Source organism: Ovis aries, chromosome 18 (genome assembly GCF_016772045.2).
Source record: "Ovis aries strain OAR_USU_Benz2616 breed Rambouillet chromosome 18, ARS-UI_Ramb_v3.0, whole genome shotgun sequence".
NCBI lineage: Eukaryota > Metazoa > Chordata > Mammalia > Artiodactyla > Bovidae > Ovis > Ovis aries.
The window spans coordinates 55,961,051-55,987,966 of record NC_056071.1 but is presented as its reverse complement, the minus strand read 5'-3'; the positions used below and the strand labels follow the sequence as shown (position 1 = coordinate 55,987,966).

The 26,916-nt window shown below is 38.5% G+C and overlaps 1 protein-coding gene across 9 annotated transcripts in view; it reads right to left on the bottom strand.

Annotated features, from left to right (window-relative positions):
• Positions 1-26,916, bottom strand: part of UNC79 (unc-79 homolog, NALCN channel complex subunit) — a 274,446-nt gene that overhangs the window by 133,757 nt on the left and 113,773 nt on the right. For all 9 annotated transcript variants that reach the window (XM_027957343.3, XM_042235396.2, XM_042235397.2 and 6 more), the window contains exons 11-15: positions 24,260-24,288; positions 17,241-17,470; positions 15,194-15,365; positions 13,434-13,664; positions 120-310 (exon numbers count right to left, since the gene is read on the bottom strand). In XM_027957343.3, the coding sequence (XP_027813144.2) occupies positions 120-310; positions 13,434-13,664; positions 15,194-15,365; positions 17,241-17,470; positions 24,260-24,288 (853 nt within the window). The remainder of the gene's footprint in view (positions 1-119; positions 311-13,433; positions 13,665-15,193; positions 15,366-17,240; positions 17,471-24,259; positions 24,289-26,916) is intronic.

Below are 26,916 nucleotides of genomic sequence, written 5' to 3'. Positions count from 1 at the left end.
TTGTAAAAATTCTATGAGACTATATAAAATGCTTAGCACAGTGCCTGGCACACAGCACATGCTTCATAAATGCTAAATATCATTATAATTACGGTGACTTCATTAAACTACTTACCCACCTTAGTACTTCCCTGAATTCTTTTAACTGATTATCTGGGACTTCTGTTCTGATGGCTTCCAGCCATTCCGGCATGATGCACTCCCACACGGACTGACTGATCACATTGTAGGGGATCAGGCAGAGGATTCGGTTGAGACCTTCCTTCAGCTGAGTCACTGTGCTACAGGATTTATCCCAGTATCCACCAACCTGATGGGATTTCCACAGCCACAGGGTAAAAGAACAAAATGCACTTGTTACATTTATACCTAAGCAAATACTAAATGAAATGGGGACAGAGAAAGACCACAATCCATTACATCTGAAACCTGTGCCAAGCATATTGAGTGAAGTTTGTGAAAAAACTATAAACCACCAGAATCCCTTAGTTTCCAAAATGAAAACAGTTGCAAATAGATCCAAATACTGACCGGAGACTGAATTTGAACTAGTCTACTGCAGATTTTCCAAATCGTATGTGCACTAAAATTCCAAAAATTTATTCCTAGGACAATGAAGCTTTATTTCTAAGGTGTGACAAATCCCCTGCAAATATGTGCAGTTATACCTGCGTTTCAAAGGAACATAGATTTCTACTACCGTACACTTTGTACTGGAGACTTTTCTTCATGGAAAATGAAGTGACAGAGAGTACTCTTTTTTCCTACACTGCATATTCTATCACAGTTTTTTTCCTAAGAATGTTCTAAAGCTGGGTGAATCCATGAATTTTTTTTAAATGGTTTGTTTTTTTTTTTACTAATTAAGATAGGATATTAATTTTCTAAGGCAGAAAATCTTAAAATCACAACTTGAGGTTCTGTTTATAATTCTGATTTTAGATAAATATATATTACTATTATATGTATCAAAGTAACAAAGGGTTGACTGGTCCTAGATCTTTACCATATAACACAAAATTGGGGGGAAACATTATTTTTCCCTTGCAGTTTTACTGAGTTATGATTGACATACAGCAGTGTGTAAGTTTAAAGTATGTAACATAATGATTTGACTTACATACATCATGAAACAATTACTACAGTAGATATAGTGAACATCCGTCCCTGGAGGAAGGCATGGCAACCCACTCCAGTATTCTTGCCTGGAGAATCCCCATGGACAGAGGAGCCTGGCAGGCTACAGTCCATAGGGTCACAAAGAGTTGGACACGACTGAGTGCCTAAGTACATCACCCCATGTAGATACAAAATAAAAGAAATAGAAAGGGGTATTTTTCTCTTGTGATGAGAACTCTTAAAATGTACTCTCTTAACTTTGACATAAACAGCAATGTTAATTATATTTATCATGCTTTTATATTATATCCTGGTATTATAACTGAAATTTTGTACCTTTTGACTGCCTTCATCTAATTCCCCTTTCCCCCACCCCCACCGCTGGTGACCATAAATATGATCTCTTTTTCTATGAGTTGGTTTGTTCCTTTTTGAGGTATGATTGACCTATAGCACCATGTTAGTTCCTGTTATACAACATCAGTTCAGTTCAGTCGCTCAGTCATGTCTGACTCTTTGCGATCCCATGAACTGCAGCACACCAGGCCTCCCTGTCCATCACCAACTCCCGGAACCTACCCAAAGTCATGTCCATTGAGTCAGTGATGCCATCCAATCATCTCATCCTCCATTGTCCCCTTCCCCTCCTGTCCTCAATCTTCCCATAGTGATTTGATATTTCTATACATTTCAAAATGATCACCACAATAAATCTAGTTATCATGTCACCATATGAAGATATTACATAGTTGCTGACCCTATTCCCCCTACACTGTACATTTCATATCTGTAACGCATTTATTTTGCAACTGGAAGTTTATACCTCTTAAACTTCCTCACCTATTTCTCTCTTCTCCCTAAACCTCCTCCCCTCTGGGAAACACTGTTTCTTCTTTGTATCTACAACTCTGTCTGTTTTGTTATGTTTATTAATTTGTTTTTTTAGGTTCCACATATAAGTGAAATCATTCAGTATTTGTCTTTCTTTGACTTATTTCAGTTAGCATAATGCTCTGTAGGTTTATCCATGTTGTCATAAAAGGCAACATTCTTTTTTATTCTTTTTTATGGTTGAGTAATATTCCATCATATATGTACCACATTTTTATACATTCATCTATCAATGGACACTTAGGTTGCTTCCATATCTTGTCTATTGTAAATAGTGCTGCAATTAACATAGGGGTGCACATATCTACCCTAATTAGTGTTTTTGCTTTCTTTGGGCAAAATGGCCAACAGTGGAGTTGCTGAATCATATGATAGTTCTATTTTTAAGTTTTTTGAGGAATCTCCATACTGTTTTCCATAGTGGATGCATCAATTTACAATCCCATAGACAGGGCACAAAAGTTTCCTTTTCTCCACATCCTCATCAGCACTTGCTATTTGTCATCTTTTAGGTAACAGCCATTCTGACAAGTATAAGGTGATATCTCATTGTGGTTTTGATTTTCACTTCCCTGATCATTAGTGATCTTGAGCGTCTTTCCATGCGTCTGCTGGTCATTTGTATGTCATCTTTCAAAAAATGTCTATTCAGGTTCTCTAGTCAATTTTAATCAGATTTTCTTGTATTGAGTTGTATGAGTTCTTTGTGGGAGAAGGCAATGGCACCCCACTCCAGTACTCTTGCCTAGAAAATCCCATGGACGGAGGAGCCTGGAAGGCTGCAGTCCATGGGGTCTCTGAGGGTCGGACACAACTGAGTGACTTCACGTTCACTTTTCACTTTCATGCACTGGAGAAGGAAATGGCAACCCACTCCAGTGTTCTTGCCTGGAGAATCCGAGGGACGGGGGAGCCTGGTGGGCTGCCATCTATGGGGTCGCACAGAGTAGGCCACAACTGAAGTGACTTAGTGGTAGTAGTATGAGTTCTTTGTATATTTTGGATATTAATCCTCTATCAGACATATTATTTACAAATATCTCCTCCCATTCAGTGTGTGGCCTCTTCCTTTTGCGAAAGTTTCCTTTGCTGTGTAAAAGCTTTTTAGTTTGATATAGCCCCACGTGCTTATTTTTGCTTTTGTTTCTCTTGCTTAGGGGGACATATCTAAAAAATGGTATTAAGACTGATATCAAAGAGCATACTATCTATGATTTCTTTTAGACATTTTATGGGTTCAGTTTTTACATTTAAGTCTTTAATCCATTGTGAATTTATTTTTGTATATAGTATGAGAAAGTAGTCCAATTTGATTATTTTGCACGTAATTGCCCAGTGTTCCCAATATCATTTATTGAACAGGCTGTCTCTTCCCCATTGTATATTCTTGCCTCCTTGGTCATAGATTAATTGTCCCAAAACTATCTTACTTTAAGTGAATTCAATTTTCAGTATTTAATTTTCATATCTAGAATTCCACATCATTAAAACAAATCAATTCCATTTAAATTTCAAATATCTATTTAGCATCATATTGGCCAAAATCCTAGATGACTGACTAGATATTACCAGGAAGTGACTGTATTTCTGAGATTGTTGTTGTTGTTAGGTACATAGACTCAGAAGAGCTAACACTGATAATGCTGAGATTGTTGGATGTATCATTACTGAGGTCCCTTTGGCTGCTTAATTTATGCTTAAGTCATACAAAGGCCTATTGATTTTGAATCCCGTTTTGAAACAGATATACCTATAAATATCCTAAGTTGTCAGTGACCAGACAATGGATCCTTTGATTTGGAAACGTTTTTATAATTAAGGAGATTTTAGAGAACTCTCACCCTAAATAAATGTTCTCTTATCAACTATGGGAGGACCAAACTGACAGATGCACACGCACACAAAGCCACAGCTAGCTAAAAGGCTCCTTTAACAGAATTCAAGAACAGAAATCAGATTTAGAAAGGAAATTAAAGCCCACACCCACCATAAATCCCCCTCTACCATGTCCCTCCTACAAATGACCCAGCTGGAGGTTGACATTCAGAGCCTGGTAGCAGACATTATAAAGGCCTTCCCTCAGAAGTTTAATTGGGCTAAAATAGAACAATCTACTCAGAGGAATGCAGTCTCAAACCTTTGTCCCACAATTTATAAAAAATATTACAAAGGCACACAGCTCTAAATTTGCAAATCTCAGTTCATAGGAGTCTTTTCCAATTTAGCTGAAAATCTTGTCTCTAATATAAAAGAAGTTAATTCAAAGTAATGGGGTTTGGTGGGCAGGCCAGCTCCTTAATGTTATTATTGAGGCTGTCATCTAATGCTTTGAAGAATTTAAAATAAATGGCCTTGCCTTATTAATCGAGTATTAACAAAAACGTAACTGTGATTCTAGAAGAATCCCAAAGCTCATCTATCTTTCTTAACAGTCCCAAAGCCTCCCCTATTCATCTCAAGATGCTTACAGATATTATAAAAAGTCAGAACGAGGAAAAGGGACTGTCCTGCCCTTAAGAAGAAATACTTAAACAGTAATTGTCTTAGGCCTCAGCTTCCTCAGACAAGCTCCTCTGAGCCCTCTTCTCAACTGAGGCCTCAACTTGGACCTGTTAAAAACTTCAGATTCTCAACATGAATAATTTTTTCACCTCCCATAAATCTCCTCCCTCAAAATACCTGTAAAATTTCAGTGCTAGCAAAAGAATCTGTTTGTCCCATCCAAAACCTTTTAATAGACAAACATGGCCTTGAAATGTCCTTAGATTGTTATTTTACAAACTTGCATCTTTTCTCTCCCTCTCTGACACTTAAATCTTCTACCATTCAGCACTATCTTCTCAAGGATCTGAGAATCATCTCTATAAATGCAAAACATTCAAGGACATAAATGTGGCTCTCAGCCGAAGAGATGCCTTGCTTTTACTTGTACTATTGCCTCTTGTCATAAAATGGGAGAAATTTATTTCTCCTCCTGATATGCATCAATTAACACTCCTCTTAACAAACCCCCAATGCCTTTTTCCTTAGCACTCTCCAGCCTTTAAAAAGTAACTTTTTAGTCAACTGAAACAACTATCTGAGGTTGAATCATAGACTACATATCGGGGCAAACAGAAAACTTCTTAAGGGTCTCCCCTACAAATATTGATTAAAAGTTTTATCCTTTATATGAAGCTAACAATTTGTTCCATCTTCAAGAACATAATTTGAACAAAAGTAAGGCCAAGATGAAAACAAGCTCTTACATATGCTAGTGAGTTTTGTATTACTGTGATAGTCTTTGCTATAATGTCTGTATTTGCAAGTAAGTGTTAGTCACTCAGTCATGTCCAACTCTGTGATCCCGTGGACTTTAGCCCACCAGACAGGTCCTCTGTCCATGGAATTTTCCGGGGAAGAATACTGGAGTGGGTTGCCAATTCCCTTCTCCAGGGGATCTTCCCAACCCAGGGCTCAAATCCAGATCCCTTGCATTGCAGGTGGATTCTTTATCATTTGAGCCACCAGGGAAGCCCCTATGTACCTGGGTCACAGACTGAAGTAAGCCAGAAAGAAAAACACCAATACAGTATACTAACACATATGTATGGAATTTAGAAAGATGGTAATGATAACCCTGTATGCGAGACAGCAAAAGAGACACAGATGTATAGAACAGTCTTTTGGACTCTGTGGGAGAGGGCGAGGGTGGGATGATTTGGGAGAATGGCATTGAAACCTGTATAATATCATATGTGAAACGAATCACCAGACCAGGCTCGATTCATGATACAGGATGCTCGGGGCTGGTGCACTGGGATGACCCAGAGCGGTGGTATGGAAAGGGAGTTGGGAAGGGGGTTCAGGATGGGGAACATGTGTACACCTGTGGCAGATTCATGCTGATGTATGGTAAAACCAATACAATATTGTAAAGTAATTAGCCTCCAATTAAAATAAACAAATTTATTAAAAAAGTAAAATAAATGGCGATCTGCCAAATCTGAGTTCTGGAACAGTTTGTGTGAATCTTTGATAAGTAAGACAATATTTTATTTATCTTTGATAAATAAGACAATATTTTAATATTGTTGGTTTGATAAAAACAGCTGCATCTTCTGAGTTACCAGCACTGAGTATGATATGAACATAGTTTTTATTCTACACGGGTTTACTAGTCAAATAAGGTAATATTATATTTACTAGATGTTTAAATTATAAGATGGATTTCATTTTCATCAAATTAAATTATTATGACAAGCTTTATTTCAACAGTAATTGTGTTTTATGACATATCTTCTTGGAAGTAGTTTCCAAAATCTTTTTCATAACATGAAATTAAATTTATATTAAGGTACATGAGCTATATTCATTGAATATCCAGATCATTTCTAAGTAAGTTTAATTTTATCTACTTTTGGCTTCTTGTTTTTACAGAGATGCTAAAATTATTTGAATCTGCTAATAAATATGTTCATTTTGCCATGCTGAGAAATTACACTATGAAGAAGCATATCCAGTAGAAGTTATGATAGAAGTGATCAGCACTAGTATAATAGTATAATCATACAACTGTAATAGTATAAAACAAAAATAGATTAATCATAAACTTTGCTACAAAATGCTGGTATGTGACAAGCAATTCACAGTTGTTTACCTCCTGGTCTTTGAAAAACAGAGATCATTAAGTGTTGAACATTATAATCAATATATAAATGAAACTTCTAGAAATAATAAGGGTGAAGGAAAAAAACCTCTGTATGCAGAATATTCAAAGAATGTAGGATGTGTGTTTTGTTAAGGAAAGAAAGAGTAATTCTGTCCTAAAGTAGTTGTTTAGAGGTTGTATAAACGTTATCCAGGTGAGAAAGAGGAAAGTGAAGGGCAGAAATATGACTGAAAATAGAAAATTATATAGGATCTGTTGGAGGGGGAGGGGGGAGATGGGTACACATTTTCATCGTGTCCTTAATTATTTCAGAGAACCAAGTCTTTTCGATGTTAAAAAAGCTAATTTTTAAAATTATCACATTAGATTCCATTTTTATTTTTGTAATTTGAATTGCCAGTTTGGTTGAATGGATAACTAAGTATTATTTCATAGCAATGTATCATCCTGATTAATTGAGCATCCAAACCTTTTGACTTTCTGACAGCTTTAGATATTTTGCTTCCCAAAATCAAATCCTAAATAAAATCTTGATCTCAAATTGACTTTGAGACTTCTGAGATGGCTTTCAGAAAATCTCAAGGGATTCTTCTCTCCGAGTAAAAAGAGATGTTAAACTAATTAGGTCTGTTTGATATGTTGAACTGCATGAAAAGCATTGGCAAATAAGAAGAGATGCTTAACCCTCTCTAGTTTATATCTATATAAGTAAATATTTTTAACATAAATATTTCAGAAATTATATGGAATTTGTAAAAATTATATGCCCTTTGTGTTCATGATTATATTTTTATGCTGCTTTGCCTGATAGTAGACAATAATGGAATAATTTTAACATCATAATTCCAGTTACTCTCATCAGATCTTTAATCACAGCCATTTTACTTTTTAAATTAATTTTTATTGGAGTATAGTTGATTTACAATGTTGTATTAGTTTCTGCTGTGTAGCAAAGTGAATCAATTATACACATGCACTGTGCTAAGTCGCTTCCAACTCTTTGCAACCCTGTTGACCATAGCCGGCCAGGCTCCTCTGTCCAAGGAATTCTCTAGGCAAGAATACTGGAGTGGGTTGCCATTTCCTCTTCCAGGGGATCTTCCTGATGCAGGGATTGAACCTGGGTCTCCTGCATTGCAGGCAGATTCTTTAGCATCTGAGCCACCAGGGAAGCCTTACTCCAGTATTGTTGTCTGGAGAATCCCATGGACAAAGGAACCTGGGTGGCTACAGTCCATAGCATCACACAGAGTCCAACATGACTGAAGAGACTTAGCATGCAGGCATAGTTATTTACACAAGCTTAATAAAATTCTGTTCTCCTTGTAACTGGACATAATAGGAAAAATTGGTTATGCTATCAAGGCTTTGACTGAAATGTCATACTTGAGAAAGATACTCAAAGAATAAAATATGACCAGACAGCTTTAAAGAACTGAGGTGGACATTATGAAGTCCATGCTTATAAAGCCCTCTTGGAAAAACCAGCCTACTACTTGACTTTTGGTGTCCCCAGTCTATAAGCAAATAAGAAAAGTCATTTCTTGACAGACCCAGAAACCTTACAGCATTCGAGGGATCTCAAAAAGAAAAATTCACCCAAATCTACAAATACTGAAGATAAATATGACAAATTCTTGGCTTGGCTTCCCAGCATGGAAAGGCCGTTAGAAGTCCAATCTGAGGTTCTCGAAAAAACTTGCAGCAAAATAGACTCTTGAAGGCCCATGTGGTCAAATACCACTTTTGTTGTATGTAAATAATCAGGCCAAAGTTAATGAGACTAGACTTACTTTGTGAACAGAATATCTTACTCTAATTATCTTTGGTCAAAACTGGGAAAATTAAGAAATTGTTTGTTTCAACAGAAAACTATACTCACACTTGTGGGTGATCAGATCTAGTCCTGTTCACTGAGCTATTTTTCACCTCTTTATAAATTGGATCCTGCTGTCTTGCACACTTTGTGAGTAATTAATGTTCCCAATTGTTTTTCCTACCTTTCTGACTTGGTGTCACTGAGAACTAAAACCTGACTGCCCGATCCTTACTGAGACTCTAGGCTGTCTTGTCCCAAAGCCCAGCAAGCTAAAGCAGGCAACTTGATATAAACTTCAAAAGACTTCTTGCTTCAACAGTTTAGGCCACTTGGGAAGTTCACCAAACATCCACATCTTCCAGGCTCTGCTCTAGAAAATAACCATGCCAGTGACACTGATGAATTCATCATCTGAAGGTGCTTCAAGCCCAGCATCTAGAAATCTTGACTGTTTTCCTTAGGCCGTAGAAACTAGGTTTATAGTCTACTCTAACCACTAATCTTTGTTTTCTATTTCCTTATTCTAATTTATGTTCTTTTGCATATCTCTTACCTAGCAGTTCCTAACCCAAAATCTTCTCTCCAAGTCAATCAACCTAGATTCCTTTTTGTGTGAAACTTCTAAGGAAGTTGCAGATGGGAGAAACGTAGGGAGGCACTCAGACCCCCAGAGTTGGTATAAAGATTACATTAAATGGAAACATTTGTGCTAAAGAAGATGCAGAGAGAAATCGTATCTAAACTTCCTTTATCTGACTAAACCAGAGCCTCCAGAAAGTATGGCTTCTATTAAGCCCCTCCAAAGGGAGTTCTCGTGAATTCAGCTGCCCTGGAGAAAGGCTGCCCATTTCCATTAGCATAAAAACACCCAAAACAACTTTCCCTATCTTCCCCTTCAAGCCTCCTCACAAATGCCCCTCACACTCTAGAAGTTTGGTATATAAACTTTTATCTCTGGTTATTGAAAAAACTTCCCATCAATGAGTACTTCGGTGTGTAAATGTAAATAAACTTTGTCTCTCCTCTTGTTAATAACAAGTCAGTTCTGTCAATTAGTCATATCCGACTCTTTGTAACCCCATGTACTGCAGCATCCCAGGCTTCCCTATCCATCACCAACTCCCAAAGCTTGCTCAAACTCATGTCCATCAAGTCAATGATGCCATCCAACCATTTTATCCTCTGTCGTCCCCTTCTCCTCCCACGTTCAATCTTTTCCAGTATTGGGGTATTTTCCAATGAGTCAGTTCCTTGCATCAGGTGGCCAAAGTATTGCAGCTTCAGCTTCAGCATCAGTCCTTCCAATGAATATTCAGGATTGATTTCCTTTATGATTGACTGATTTGATCTCCTTGCAGTCCAATGGACTCTCGAGAGTCTTCTCCAACACCATGGTTCAAAAGCATCAGTTCTTTGGCACTCAGCTTTCTTTATACTTCAACTCTCACATCCATACATGACTACTGGAAAAACCATAGCTTTGACTAGACAGACCTTTGTTGGCAAAGTAGTGTCTCTGCTTTTTAATATGCTGTCTAGGTTTGTCATAGCTTTTATTCCAAGGAGCAAGTATCTTTTAATGCCATGGCTGTAATACCATCTGCAGTGATTTTGGAGCCCAAGAAAATAGAGTCTGTTACCATTTCCATTGTTTCCCAATTTATTTGCCATGAAGTGATGGGACCAGACACCATGACCTTAGTTTACTGAATGTTGATTTTTAAGCCAGCTTTTTTGCTCCCCTCTTTCACTTTCATCGAGAGGCTCTTCAGTTCCTCTTTGCTTTCTACCATAAGGGTGGTGTCATTTGCATATCTGATATTATTGATATTTCTCCTGGCAATCTTGATTCCAGCTTGTGCTTCTTCCAGCCCAGTGTTTCTCATGATGTACTCTGCATAGAAGTTAAATAAGCAGGGTGACAACACACAGCTTTGACGTACTCCTTTCCCAATTTGGAACCACTCTGTTGTTCCACATCTGGTTCTAACTGTTGCTTCTTGACCAGCATACAGATTTCTCAGTAGGCAGGTAAGGTGGTCTGGTATTCCCATCACTTTAAGAATTTTCCATAGTTTGTTGTGATCCACACAGTCAAAGGCTTTGGAATAGTCAATAAAGCAGAAGTAGATGTTTTTCTGGAACTCTCTTGCTTTTTGTATGATCCAGTGGATGTGGGCAATTTGACCTCTGGTTCCTCTGCCTTTTCTAAATCCAGTTTGAACGTCTGGAAATTCTTGCCAATTACATGCAGGCTCCCAACTGCTGGAGCCAACTTGGAAGAGGAAAAGTTTTCCTCCCAGTATAATCATTTCCTCTTATTTTTCAGAATTCATGGGGTTCCAGGCAAGAATACTGGAGTGGGTTGCCATTTCCTTCTTCAGGTGATTTTCCTGACCCAGGGATCAAACCCATGTCTCCTGCATTGGCAGGCATTCTTTACCACTAGCACCACTTGGGAAGCTCTTTTCAGAATCATATCACACTAATTCTTTACTATTCGAAAAGAAACAATAATTGAAAACATATCAACACAGTCAAAGAATGCCAGGAAATGGGGAATTTCCATTATGCAAAAATCTGATTTTAAATATAAGTCAGTAGGTGGCACCAAAGAAGAAAGAAGTGTATCTTGATAAATGCACAGAATGCTTTGACTCCTGGAAATCTAATAAAACCTACTCTTTAGAAGGTATATGTTATGTTTTCTTCTTAAAATTCTTATTTAAACTGAAAACTGCCTCAAATTTTCATTGAAAGCAAACCCCAAAATCACAAATAAAAATAAAACTTAGAAAACACCTTGAAATAAATTTCATGTATTACTGGCAGAAACTGATTCTAGATATCCATCTTGCTGGGCTAGACATGAATGATAATATGAAGTCTTAGCAGCTGTGCATCTGAAACCTGTGATACAATAAGGCAGAAGCAAGAGAACAAGCACAGAGAAATTTGTCCTAGAGCCAGAAGAAAAGGAGCACTTGGGCAGTTCCTTTGTGGCTCAGCTGGTAAAGAATCTGCCGGCAATGCGGGAGACCTGGGTTCGATCCCTGGGTTGGGACGATCCCCTGGAGAAGGGCCTGGAGAATGCCATGGACTGTATAATCCATGAGATCCCAAACAGATGGACATGATTGAGCAACTTTCACTTTCACCTTAAATCTTTTGGGCATTCCACTTGAGAGGGCAGGGACCATTCATCCCTAGATACATATGTCAAACCACAGAAACTGCTCCTAGTCAACTGTTAGCCTTTCCCCAAACCAGAAAAAGGCTGAGCTCTAGCAGCCTCAAGGAAAGGCTATTTTATTTCCTGTTTCTTAGCTAAAATATTCAGCGACGTCAGGAAAGAATAGTCCCTTGAATTTTTTAAAGATACGTCACACATTCCTCTTGCCATTCTTCCCCATCTCAAACTAACATCAAAACAGCGTATCAGCTAAAAGGCCATTCCTAAGCTCATTTAGGACTTCCCTGGTGGCCCAGAGGGTAAAGTGTCTGTCTACAATGCGGGAGACAGCTCTATTGACTAAAGAGAGGTGTTTCTCTTCTACAGACACTGGTAACACTCTAGTAGCTAAGGTAGTGTCAGCAGACAGGGCAGGGCTCCAAAGAAAAAGAACCAGGCATGGTTTTCTTGACAGAAGAGAAGCCACTTTCACTTAAGCCATTTTGTGATCCAAGCCTGTTCACAATGCTTGCCCTTGAACAGGTCTCAGTAATCAACAATTTTAAGGAGAGTAATAAAGGAAAATCAGTCAAGAAACAATAGTCTAGCAATAAAAGAGTCCTAGTTCCTCCTCAAGGAATCTACCTTACAATCTGATACATACTTTTGAGTCCTGCAGGAAGCAAGGCCCCCACTCAGGTGGAGGATGGGGACAACAAGCGGAGACTCCCGACTGGTCAGAATCTAAGGAATGATGGTGTTGACCTTTTCTGACCCTCTTGACTTTAATCAACTAAAGCTTAGACTCTGTCCCTCTTTGCCCCAGTTCTATGCTGAATTCTCCTCTGCTCAAGCCCCTTCATGAATATGCATGTATCCTCAGCCTAAAAGGTCTCCAATTTTGCTGTTGAGAGATACTGCCTTGGAAAGATCCCTGGTGTCCTCCTTACTTGCTGCAAGTATTAAGAAATCCTTCCTTCTCGTGATCTTTGCCTTGGCTTCTATCTTTTAGCGCAACACCCACTGAGAAGTAAACCCAGGTTTTCAGTAACAATAGTGCTTCTCCCAAGTCCTCCTCTCCAACAAGGTCCAAGCTGTAGGTCTTCATGAAAAAAGATGAGTATTTTATCGCAGGAAAAGAAAATTTTAAACATAAAAATTCTTCTCTGCCCATTTAGGCTTCCTCCTTCCCCTTTAGTACATGTTGTGCAATTGCATTAACCAGACTTCGTTAGGAGATAACATTCCTTCTTAATTGCATCAAGCGTCACAACTGCTTGGGAAATAACTTTCCTTCTTATCTTGTAAGAGGCCATGATGACCTGTGACCCACTCAGTTCAGTTCAGTTCAATCGCTCAGTCGTGTCTGACTCTGCAACCCCATTGACAGCAGCACTACTCACTTAGTATGTGTAGATCTGGATTGTGTTAACTGTCAATAATACATCACTTGACATAAAACCCTTGTCTCAAAATTTTACATATCTGTGCTATGGCCTCCAAAGGGCAGAACAATCCTCAGAGCTTTCTGAAAGACTGTCTCTTGGGTTATAATCCTCAGGTTGGCTCAAATAATATTTCCCCTTTCTTTTTTTTTTAAACTTTTCATTTTTTTATTGGGGTATAGCTAATTAACAATGTTGTTAATTTAGTTAGTTAGATAGTTTCAGGTGACCAGCAAAGGGACTCATTCATACATAGACATGTATCTATTCTCCCCTCCATTTCTTTCCTAGATAAATTATTGATTAATTATTTTTTTTTAATCAGCCTCCACTTACCCGGGCAAATTCCATTGGTTTGGGAAGAAGGCACATGACCATGACATCAAAGCGAACATCACATACTGTCTTCAACCACTTGGTGACAAACTGAGGCTTCAGCTTTTCTACCAAACTTCCAACTTCATCATCCATCATATACGCTGTGGAGTGAAACCACTGAAACACCATGGCCACGAGCCTGGCCAAGCTTTCCGTAGGAGTATTCTCACTGGGCGTGCAGAGGCTCACCTGGAAATAGATTAGATTCTCCTTCAGCCTCAGTACGTAATATGTTTGTTTAAAGACCAAAAAAAAAAAAAAAAAAAGATGTCCCTGATAATCCATTTGAAATAGACAGTCCTACATAAATGATGGAGAACCACTTATCCTGGAAACTGTGTTCTTCTCTACAGAGAGATGAACTGCAACAACTTCCCCTCAAGACTGCACCTCCCAATAAGCTTTTTCACCTAAAAGAAATCAATTACATATTCTGTACCAGGTAAATACTTTTAAAAAGTTAAGTCTACAAAGTGAAATTTCATAAATATCTTTAGTGCAAAAATAATCTATATATATTTCAGTTTCAAAATGATCAGATTCACCAAGAATTTCCTAGCAGTAATAATTCTGAAAACTTAACAGCACCACCCCTCAGTTCACCACATTATAAATAGACTTTTCAAAACTGTTCACCATTTATTCATTAACCTTTTATTAAGCACTGAAGTAGGGTTCAGGAATATAAAAAATAAATAACACATTATCTTTGCCTCAATGAGTTCACAATAGTAGTCAGTTTGTCATTAGATAATAAGTTCTACGAGTGAGACCTGCAAAATCAATAATTAAACTCCAATTTGATAAAGCAAAACAAAGCAAAAAAATATATGAAAGCATAAAAGAGATGTATCACTATGGAGACTTAATCTATTTCTCCAATGGGCAAAAACAAAAGTCTGCTTCTCTGCAGAACTGTCAAATTCAGCATTTTTGGAACTTTGGATCTGTATGTTTGATCTTCCCTGAATGAATACTTCAGTTGACTCAGTCAATAGAAGTCAAATTCCCTGCACTGGTTTGGCAATAATTTTTCTGGCTGTGTTACAGACTTGCCATAAATACACAAAAAGATCCACAGTAACTGAACTTGCAAACAAAATATTACGTCAGTGAGAGGTGAATGATCTATAAATTATATTGAATCCAATATTTCACAATATACTCTAGCAATTTACCCACTTGTTTCTTGTCAAAATGTGCATTTCCAACAGTTTAGAATCTGGCACAAAAGGTTTCAACACCTGGCTATTCATCAGAATCAACAAGGGATCTTTTTTAAAAGTTCCCAGGGTTCTGGGATGGAATCTGGGCAATGACATTTTTAAAAAGCCTTCCTGGGTAAATCCAATGTGCAGTCACTGTCCTAGAGTATAGACTTCCTATGCTAAGGTTGGCTCCTCAGAGGGAGCAGTGGTAAAGAATCTGCCTGCCAGTTCAGGAGACACAAGAGACGTGGGGTTTGATCCCTGACTCGGGAAGATCCCCTGGAAGAGGAAATGGTAATCCACTCCAGTATTCTTGCCAGGAAAATTCTATGGATAGAGGAAAGTGGTGGGCTACAGTCCCGGGGGACACACACTGGTGGCGGTGAATGCTAAGGTTAATTTTTCACCGTTTACTATTTACTTCCCTAAAAAGAACAGAAGAAACTCATCACCAGGGCAATGTTGGAATAAAACATAAGATATTAGAGATTAGTTAACTTCTTTTCTTACTAAGAACCATATTCCAAATTGACTGAGTAGCCGCTGGTCGTGTTTATCATCATCCTTGTTGTCAAAGTCAGCATTATCCAGGGAATGGTGAGAAGAGGAGAGACCCAGCTGCCGCCGGCGATTCAGCTCATGTTCCCGCTGCTCAGCGTGGAACTCGGCTTCTTTCAACAAGCTGCAGAAGAGGAGAAATTTCAGGTGAGACTACCCAAAAGCACGCTCAAGATTACAACCCCATTCAGAGCAATTACTTCACGAGTTTTCAAGCATCACTCATTGTTCTCCTTTAAATTGGAAGGAGCCTCATGTCCTTGTTATTTTCTACTCCATCCCCATCTCAAAGATGTATAAACTGAGGCACAAAGAGGCTACTTCCTCCAATCAATAAGAATCAACCAGAACTGATGCCTTCTGGCTTTAAGTTTACCAATCATCCCACTAGAAGCCAATGCTTCTCTTATATCTAATGTGAAGCTATGAAAGAAAAAAGTGAAAGTAAAAGTCACTCCATCATGCCAGATTCTTGGCAACCTGATGGACTATACAGTCCACAGAATTCTCCAGGCCAGAATACTGGAGTGAGTAGCCTTTCCCTTCTCCAGGAGATCTTCCCAACCCAGGGATCAAACCCAGGTCTCCTGCATTGCAGGTGGATTTGACCAACTGAGCCACAAGGGAAGTCCCATATGAAGCTATGTGGACATCAAATGCATGATCAAGGACAGTTTGAGGAACTGATACTCAAATGGAAAAACATTCAATATCTAGAATTCAAAGAACTAACAGTGAATAAAAAAGATTCCTTTTTCAGTTTTCTAAGAAGATGACAATTTTAAAGAATAATACACAATGTTGGCAAGGGTGTAGCAAAAACTATCATGATGTATGAAATTCACATACACTCTTTGAAAATCAGTTTGGTAATGTATCAAGTGTCCTTAAAATATTCATACCCTTGGACCCAGTCAGCCACATCTGGTCATCTACCCTAAATAAATAAAAAATACAGGACTGGCACCATACACAAAATAGTTATCAGAGTTATTTATAACAGTAAAAATAATGGAAGAAATTGAAGTGTCTAATGGTGGAGGAAAATAATCTAGATAAATATTATGTACCCACTAAAAATGATAAATGTGGAAACTATACAACATGGAAAGAAGCTAATGGTATAATGTTATATCAAAAAGAATGGGGATACACTGTGATTACAATTATATAAGTAAAATAAGCATTTGAATAAAACTAGGAGAACATATGCAAAAAACAACTGATGATGATGACAGCAGTATGGCTGTATTTTTCTCTTTCCAAACTGTCTGCGTTGTTTTATTTAGCAAACATTTATTGCACTTCCACATGTGTTGGCCACTGGGATAAGAGAAACAGAAGACTTAGTCCTTATCTTTAAAACATACATTCTAATATTGTTTCTTTATCTTTAAAAAGCTTGTCTCGGTGAATAGTATACAAAAAGAGAACAAGTCTAGAGTAATCACTTGTAAAGCTCCCTTTTCTCATGTGATAGAAAAAGCCAGCTGCCTGCAGGATCTGGTCCATCTTACTCCACAGCCTTCTGGTTTACTCCAGTACCAAACTGTCTCGAGTTCTCCCATCCTTCGCTGCTGCAGTCAAGTCTGGGACATCTCTGTCCCACCCCTTCTCTCTGACTGACGTCTCCTCTCCACTCCCTGAGAGTCCCATCTCTGCGTTGTCACTGTGCTCACCACTTTGGCTGGCAAATTCTTGCTTCCATTTTTACAGACTTCCCTGCCATGGGTAACTTGAAGGCAGAGACCATATTTCACTTTCTTCTGTCTTCCAGTGCCTACCACATGCCTGGCACATAACTGGCATTCCATAAAAATACTTGTTAAATACTTGTTAAATACTTGTGAATTAAAACATCATCACTGCAACAATGTAGAAAGTGAGCTGTCTGGCTGAGGGCTCTTGAAGTTAAATTAAGTGTGCACATCTCAATGGGGAAAGGGTGGCTCAGAGAGAAGGCAGAGTTTTCAGGGAAAGCTACTAACAACCCTGTTACCTAATCACGGCCTCCACGGCACAGACAAGCTCCTCAGCGCCACATTCCCGGGTGTTGATGGGTGGAGGGGAGGTTTGATAGAGGTGGGTCTCTGAGGCAGCCCCCACTTCGTTACTGTGGTGATTTGAGTGGCATCTTTTGCAGTACCGAACAGGCCTGTTTCCATGACGACCACAGCATCCTGCTGAAAAGCAGGTGACCACAGCTCTTCTAACATGGGAACTGCAGTTCTAGAAGGAGAAGAGTGAAATCAATTAAAATTCACCACTGAGGTAAACTGGGCTAATAATTGGAACAAATGGAAATTTCTAGGGCCACTAGAAGAGGCAGGACTTTCCTGAAGTGTCACTAGTTTCCAAAATGCAGCTCATCTCTAACCAGTTAGATTTCAGTCATAGTTCAAAATTAAGGAGAAGTGGTTTCTATTCATGTTAAGTAGTAGAAACTCTAAATATGAATGAAACTCTGTTAAAAAGTCCTCTATAAAGTGACCTCAGCCATGTGGCATGGGGTGTGGGGGGCTTCCTAGATTATCTCAAGTTAGTGTTTCAATAGTTTTCAGCAGAAATATGAAAAAAAAAAAAAAGAAAACTGTGGTCCAGAGAAAGCATAGCACAGCATATCAGGGTAGGAAACAAACAATTTTAAACCCTAAAATAAACTTTCAAAATTATTTTACCCATCTCCTAAAGACCACATTTCTATTGCAGCTCATCTGTCCTTGATGCATTCAAGGACAGGTAGGGAGCTGTGCTGTGCTCAGCTGATGGCCCATCCCTACCAGCGCTCTATCAAGACCTAAAGAATATGTCAGTTGATAACACGGGAACATCAAAGCACAGTAATAACCATTCATAGACGCAGCTGTTGAACATCAGCTACAGAAAAAGAATCAACAGATGAAGTGTGAAAAATGGTGCAGTGAAAAAGAGAGATCGAGGGTTCAGGCGAGTTTATTATCAGAGCTGCCCTGACAAGAAGCAGAGGGGCAAGGCAGCACCCACGGCCACATCAAGTAACTTGAGGAGCAATCAGGAAATATCCCTGACCTCTCCATAAAAGTGTACCCAAGCCTGTTAGAGATGCCACCACCACATACTCAATAGCTTGTGTCAGAGAGCATTTCACCCTTTTGATAGAGCTTATTAAGATGGAAAACACTGAAAAAGAATATGATTATATGTATATGTATAACTGAATCACTTGGATGTCCACATGAAAATAACAGAACATTGTAAATCAACTATTATCCAATAACATTTTTTTTTAAATATGGAATCAGAGAAATAATACCCTAAGCCATTATGAACTCAGGGCTTGGAGAAGATTGGAGAACCTTCCATGACAGATATCTTGGGGAAACAGAAGAAAGAAAAAACCAAGTACAAAACCTACATCCAGACATTGACCATGTGTTGAATTGCTTATCGGAAAAATCATTTCAAAGTAAGGCTTGTTCCACTTCAATTTTAGCACAAGGCTTTGGATACAAGTGCTGGGAAATCTCATTTTCTGAACAGGACTCAGGTCAATAAATCATAAAAACAAGTTTAAATTTTTATGATCTTTTTTCCCTTTTATTAATGCTTTTTAAATTGTTAAAATATAATGTATTTCTTCTGAACCGAGGCCTACGTCTTCTTCAATTTCCAAGTCAGTCCTGACTTCTCCAAGTGAGGTATATTTCTTGCTTTGTGCTCTTTCTCTTTCACATACTAAGTTTCATTCTGGAAGCACATGAATCCTTACCAGTTTGGGACTTCTCCAAACCAAACCAAACCACATCACTAGCAACATGGTTTATGTCAGAGTATATTGTTAGTGTTTATTTCTTCCTTTTGATTGTAATTAGTCTTTGTTCCTCAGGGATTCCCACTGTTACATAAACAATGGAATGTGGATATGGGTTTAGTGTGAAGAAAGAAAAGGCAACCCACTCCAGTATTCTTGCCTGGAAAATCCCATGTACAAAAGAGCCTGGAAGGCTATAGTCCTTGGGGTCAAAAAGAGTCAGACATGACTGAGCAACTAACAGACAGAACAGACGGGTTTAGTGGGTAGTTATTAGCTATAATAAAGTCCTGATGTTTAAGGCCTACAATCTCCTATCCTATTTCCTGGTCACAAATTATTTACATTCTTTCCACATGCAAATTCCTGGCAGGAGGTTCAAGGTGGTCTCATTAAATGAAGTCCAGCGGTGGTTGAGGCTCTTTGGGTTTGGTTCCTCAGATAGACTTCCATGTGCCTTGAACTTAAATGGGCTGTGCCAGCTTGAACCAAGAAAACACGGCTAAGTAATACTCGTGTGACTCCCAAGGCAATTTCTAAAAAAGACATGCTGCTTCTAAAAAGACATCTTAGGGTCTGAGAAAGTTCTCTCTTCAGAAGCTTCCTCATCAAGATACTCTTCTCAGGATTCTGTCATGGCCCAGGCATATGGAGAGGCAGTAAGTCTCTACTCAACAGAGCTGGCTAAGCCCAGCCTTCAAGTCACCCCATCCCAGAGCCCTAACATATGATCTAGATGCCACTAGATAATTTCAGCCCCTGGCTATTCAAGTCTCCCCAGTGCGTGCATGCATGCTCAGTCACTAAGTCGTGTCCAACTCTTTGTGACCCCATGGACTGTAGTCCACCAGGCTCCTCTGTCCATGGGATTTCCCAGGCAAGAATACTGGAGTGGGTTGCCATTTCCTCCTCCAGGAGACCTTCCAAACCATGTCTCCTCCACTGGCAGGTGGATTTTTTTTACCAATAAGCCACCTGGGAAGCTGTTAGTTTTCCCAGATGAGGCCCCAAATATCATCAAGCAGAGATAGGCTGTGGACTGTGCCCTGCCCAAATCCCTGACCCTCAGAATCTAAAAGCATAATTAAACAGTTGTTGTTTCATGCTGCTACATTTTGAGTGATTCCTTAGGTAGTATCTGGATACTAATGCATACATTAGTATCTGGAATATAAACTGAAAGTCAACCTAACCTGCTTTATCACCACGTGCCATCAATTCTAAATAATATCAGTGACAAAATACTTTGCCCCTAAATAACCTTTGGTTGGTCAAAGTTCTAAACAATTGCTATGGTTCCTACTGTTTTTTTGATTTTTTTTTTTTTTAGTTGAAGTGAGAGTTGGACAATAAAGAAGGCCGAACACCGAAGAATCGATGCTTTTGAGCTGTGGTGTTGGAGAAGACTCTTGAGAGTCCCTTGGACTGCAAGGAGATCAAACCAGTCAATCCTAAAGGAAACAAATCTTGAATATTCATTAGAAGGACTAATGCTGAAGCTGAAGTTCCAATACTTCGGCCACCTGATGCAGAGTCAACTCATTGGAAAAGACCCTGATGCTGGGAAAGACAGAAGGCAAGAGGAGAAGGGGATGGCAAAGGATGAGATGGTTGGATGGCATCACTGAGTTTGAGCAAGCTCCGGGAAATGGTGAAGGACAGGGAAGCCTGGCATGCTGCAGTCCATGGGGTTGCAAAGAGTCGGACACAACTGAATGACTGAACAACAACAATAGTTGATTTACAACATTGTGTTAATTTCTCTACAGCACCTACTAAGTTTAAATAGGGCTTTGCTGGTGGCTTAGAGGGTAAAGAATCTGCCTGCAATGTGGGAAACCCGGGATAATATATTTCCAAGCCACAGACAGTCCTCAACCCTGTGAACTCAGCTACATGCATTCACTTCAAAAATAAACCAGAGAGATTTCTCTTGAGTTCAGATTCAGCTGGGTATGTTTTCATATGTTCACTCAAACCATGCTGTTTCACTGCTTGGAATTTTTTTTTCACAATTTTATATATTTATTGGCTACACTGGGTCTCATTGCTTTGTGCAGGCCTTCTCAAGTTTCAATCCGTGGGCTTCTCATTGTAGTGGCTTCTCTCGTTGAGAAGCTTCAGTAGTTGTAGCATGTGGGCTCAGTAATTACAGTACACAGACTTAGTTGCTCCATGGCATGTGGAATCTTCCCAGACCAGGGATCAAACCCATGTCCCCTGCACTGGCAGGTGCATTCTTATCCACTGCACCACCAGAGAGATCCTCACTGCTTAGAATTTTAAACATAAATAAATAATTCCAAGTGGTGTCATAGAATAACAAAAATGAAATTAAGAAAAGTCTGTCTCGCAAGAGACACAGATGTATAGAACAGTCTTTTGGACTCTGTGGGAGAGGGAGAGGGAGGGATGATTTGGAAGAACGGCATTGAAACATGTATAATATCATATAAGAAACAAATGTCCAGTCTAGGTTCGATGCAGGATACAGGATGCTTGGGGCTGGTGCACTAGGATGACCCAGAGAGATGGTATGGGGAGGGAGGTGTGGGGCAGGGGGGGTTCAGGATTGGGAACACGTGTACACCCATGGCGGATTCATGTTGATGTATGGCAAAGCCAATACAGTATTGTAAAGCAAAATAAAGTAAAATAATTTTAAAAATAATAAATTTTAAAAAGAAGTTAAAAGAAAGAAAAGTCTGTCTCTTGATGCTTATTTGATATAATCTTTTTTTAACTGTAATATAGTTGATTTACAATGTACTTGATACAATCTTGACATTTATTTCAAACCTACAATTCAAATGTAGAAATATCTAGTACTGGAAGAAGTAAAGACACAAGCTTTGGCCAAAGCAAGCTTGAAACATTCTGATCTATTATGAACCAAATAAAAGTTCTCAAAATGAACTTTCATATAAAATACATTTATTAAAGAATAAGTAGTAAAATGTGCTAATTTTAAGCTTTTACCGAAAATAATTTTGTCACATAAATGAGGAGAGTGTTAAAAAATGATCCATTGTGGGTGTCAAATACGTTAGGTATACCACCAGAGCCAGGATATGTCAATTTAGAAAATAAAACTGTTTCTCATCCTAGTCTCTCCAGCTTGTAAAAGATTTTCAAAGTAGTAAATAGCCTCAGGATAAAAATGAAATCAAAAGTATGGTGAATAACTATGATCCTTTGTTAGAACTTCCGAAAGATATAAGGTGATGCCCAGTTGAGCGTCTCTGCTAGAACATAGCTTCTAATAATGTGAAGGGCAGACTGAAATGCCCACGATATAAAAGGAACTGTCTCAAAAAGAATTACAGATGTGGCTTTGAGGGCACTGAACTCCAATGAGATTCACAGAAAATCCACAAATTTTAAAGAAAGGCAAACTAATAAAAGCACCACCAGCAGACTAAAAGGGACACACACAGTGCGACACAAAAAGAGGTCTATGGAACCCTATGTCTACATGCAGGAGGCAGACTGAGAGAGTTGCTCAGTTGCAACATGGGCTATTTCTTATTGAAAAGTAAACATGTCTTAGAGAGTGGAGGAAAGATCCCAGGACAAAAATGAATTAGGAAACTACTCCCAGGAAGCAAAATCAGACCCTAGTCAAGGCACATTTGCTATCCCTGGGGGCAGAACTGCTGACATGTTCATGGTTGGAGTTGCTATAGACTAGTAACAGCTATCTGCTTGTTCTTCCTCTTTTTGAACAGAGGTCTATTGCTGTCATCCTTATCCCTGTCTCATGATTTTGTGTTGGGTATGTAGAGGGCGCATAACTTGCTTTTTAATTCACCAGTCTCTGGTTCAAGAAAATTTGTACCTGAAGGGTTTCATAAGTGAGCAGACCAGATGCAGATCAAGACAATGGACTTTAAGCCTGAAGCCATAAGTGGGTTAGACTTTTCCAGGTCTTGTAAGGTGGTAAGAATATTTGTCATACGGAAAGAATGTAAGTAATTATGTCCAGAAGGTGAACTGCGGTAGATTAAATATGGTCACAAAATTCTTGCTGCTCCTTCTCTAAAAGAGGAGGAGTCTATTTGCCCACTCATTTAAACTGGGCTGTGCTTTGGACTTGCTTTGATCAATGGAATGCAGCAGAAGTGATGCTGTGCTATCCACTGAGCTTCAGTCTCAAAAGTCCTTGCAGCCTCCTCTCTCACTTTCTCAGAACCCTCATACCTTGAGAACAAATCCAGCCTAGCCTCCTAGAAGATGAGACATCTAATGGAAAGAGAGAGGGCCAGACACCCTAGTCATCCCAACCATTCCAGCCATCCCAGTTGAGGCTCCAGACATGTAAGTAAAGTCATCTGGGAACAGCCAATTGCCAGCAAACCCACTAACTGACTGAAAATACCTGAGTGAGCCTAGAGGAGTTTATCAAGAGAACTATCTAGGTGAGCGTATGCAGGGCTGCTGATCCACAAAATTGTGATCAAACAAATGTTTGCTGTTATAAGTTAATACATTTTAGGATAGTTTATTACATGGCAATAGAAAACTGAAACAGCCCTCCAAAGGTATCCACTCATAATCAACTCCTAAAACATTTAAATGACAGGTACATGGTCTCATAGCTAGATGGGAAGACAGCTGACCAGACTCCAAGTATCTCAATCAACCAGCCCAGAGTTCTTTGTATGACATCATACTACCTTCTCTTGTATTTCTCAAACAACTAGAGCAAGAAAAGAAGATAGAAATAGCTCAGGGAAAGTGTCAAGAACAGTGGCTATTTGAAGGAAGAATCTTCAAGTAGAGATATCATTCACCTCACATATAAATATGTATTTTCCATATATATTTGGTCTGGTTATGTTTTTGACACACAAGTGTTGGACCACTTGCACTCTACTTCCAAACAATAAAGATTTTTAGCAAACAAGATCATCATTTACCAAAGTTAAGTTGCATTGTCACTCATCTTTGTATTCAGATTTCTACCCCAGAGTTACACATATGCTTTTATTTCATATTATTTTTCAAAAACACTGTGCATATGGTGGGTAAGCAAAAGCAGAAATGGAAATAGAGACCATCGAGACATAGCAATCTTGCATGCTGAATAATTTCTTTTCCCCCTTCACAAATACAGTGACATATACATACTGGGAAACCATGGTGCAGAAATGAGACAGATGTCAATGAATGAATTTACATACAAACACAGCAAATCATGCCGCACCACACAGATGGTTTGCTCTTACCTTCTTCTGACATATAGCAGATATTTCAGCTGTAAGGGGAAGGTACACAAAATATCAACAAAAAAGAGAGCCCATTTTTAATAAGGGCAGCCACGAAGAGGAGTAAAAACAAGCTTAGTAACACAACCTCCAGATTTGGCCAAAACACCTTTCTCCTTTGTCTCATGAATTGTCATCTACTCATTCTTAAAGAGATTAAAAATACCTGTGTGCCGCAAATACTTTACCTATTCCTAGAAATAATTAAACCTTCTCAGATATGACTTAGAATTCAGATCAAATAATTTTAATCTCACTCAGTCATTTGGCAGAGAACAAAATTGAGGGTTATAGGAGTTCTTCAGGATCATAGAAGCTATCAATGGTAGAGACCAATCAATCCAGAAATGTCTCTGGATTCCCTGTCTACTGCTCTTCCATTATGCTATGACACTGAGTCGATGTGATATACTTAGAGTTTTGCCATGGAGATGATTTGCTATATCAGAACTGTAGAAAAAAACTTAATAACTTAAGTGAATTAGACTCAAACTCTCAACTAACATCAGTCCTTAACTAGTGCAAAACCAGCTGCAGGCTTCTTTTTTTTTTTTTTTTTTAGTTTTTTATTTTTTTAATTTTAAAATCTTTAATTCTTACATGCGTTCCCAAACATGAACCCCCCTCCCACCTCCTTCCCCATAACATCTCTGTGAGCCAGCTGCAGGCTTCTTAAGAGAAAACATCTTTCAAACCCATGGATAGGTCAGTTGGAGTAAGGCTGTCAAACTACCTTAGTACTTCAGGATTAAGTTTAATAAATGGATAAAACTCTTTGTAGTAGGCATACCATTTATCTCCAAGAAAATTGGTGGTTGATAAAACTTGAAAATAATTTTTCTAAGAATCTGTTAATATTTCCCCTGAAATAGTAAGTGCTCAAAAAATAAATTAAATCATTGCTAATAGTCTATATCACAACTTACTAACAAAATCAAAGGTAAATGTCTCCCAAACTCCATCTAGAAATTATGAATTAGTGAATGTCAAATCAATGAGATTAACAACTCAGTTTTTAAAACAGATTTTGTTTAATTAATGGTTATTTAGTAGTTTGATATCCTGGCATTTATCTTAAGCTGAGGTTAGTGGGTCATCTCTCTGGATAAATAATGAAAAGTTATTGTCAATTTTCTTCAACAGATGAATATCATCTGGAGATGACCAGAATTTAGCAACATATCTATACAGTAAGTCCCCTACATACAAGCACGTTTCCGTCTGAGAGAGCATTTGTAAGTCCAATTTGTTCATCACGTGCAACAAAGTTAGCCTAGGTACCCAACTAACACAATCAGCTATATATACCACTGCTTTTATGCTTGCTTCCAGACATTCTGGGCTTGAAAGAAAGATACTGTACTACTGTACTACGTACAATACAGTACTATACAATGACCTACACAAAAATACAATCACTTGTGGAGGATGCACGCACCCCAGACATTCCAGACACGTGAACTAATTTACGAGATCGGACATGCGAACACACGTTTGCATCTCTGAAAGTTCACAACTGGAAGGGTTGTATGTAGGGGACTTAACTGTATTTAAAATGTAATATAGAACCTGACTATGGGTTTTACCTCAGAGCATTGGAAGTTCACTTGCAAGTTAGCCTAATTTAAGAGGGGAAAAGTTACCTTTACCTATGTAAACCCAAATCTTTTTACAGATATTCTTATATAAATCTTTTCAATGTCTCTTTGAAGGATATAGAGCTGACATTATTGATCCACTTTACAAATGCAGAGCACTCATTAAATAATTTATTTCTTAAGGTTGAGATAATATAATATTGAGTTAAACTATAAGGAAATGGTGTATAATTATCATCAAGCAAAGTACTTTAGTTTTTTTTTTTTAAAAAACTGAATGTAGTTAACATAAGGTGTTACACGTAAATTCTTTCATGTAAGTTCTTCTATTATCTACCTCTGAAGTTATAGATCAAGTTCCTCCTGTGTGCCTGATCTATACTCAGTATGACCCCAGCTTTTTTCACCTTTTATCTTTCCTCTGCCTTCCTGAGTATTTTTCCTGGTCATTTCAGCCTGCAGTTAGGTAACTGGATTATCTGCCTCCCCATACATAGAGAAACGTTCTGTCTTTGACCTACCAGGTTACCAGGCATAGCTTTCAGAACTCTAACAAACTGCAAGCATTACAATCTCATCTTTTCATTGAAATGGGCCAGATATATTTAATTATCCCCATTTTAATGAAGGAGAAACTGACACTCAAGATGATTGAATGATTTTTCCTAAAAACACAGAGCTAGAAACAGTGGCAAAAGAAAGACCTATTATTCAATGCTCTTCTCACTGCTGTTCTTTATTCTCTTTCTGACCTGGCACAGCAAGCATACCATTGGCAACACCTGTTATATACACAGAAAATCCCTTAAGACAGAATTCAGCTTTGGTCATACAGAATCCCAATTCCAACATCTACCCTTAATTTTGGTAGAAGTGATACTTCTTCCCTTAATATTCATGAGTGGGTATATTACAACCAAGACATTGATACAATGCTTCATATAAAGGAATATTCATAGCAAATAATACTTTGGTTGCTGTCTTTGTAAAATAAAAACAGTAGAAAAGGAGACAAATCAC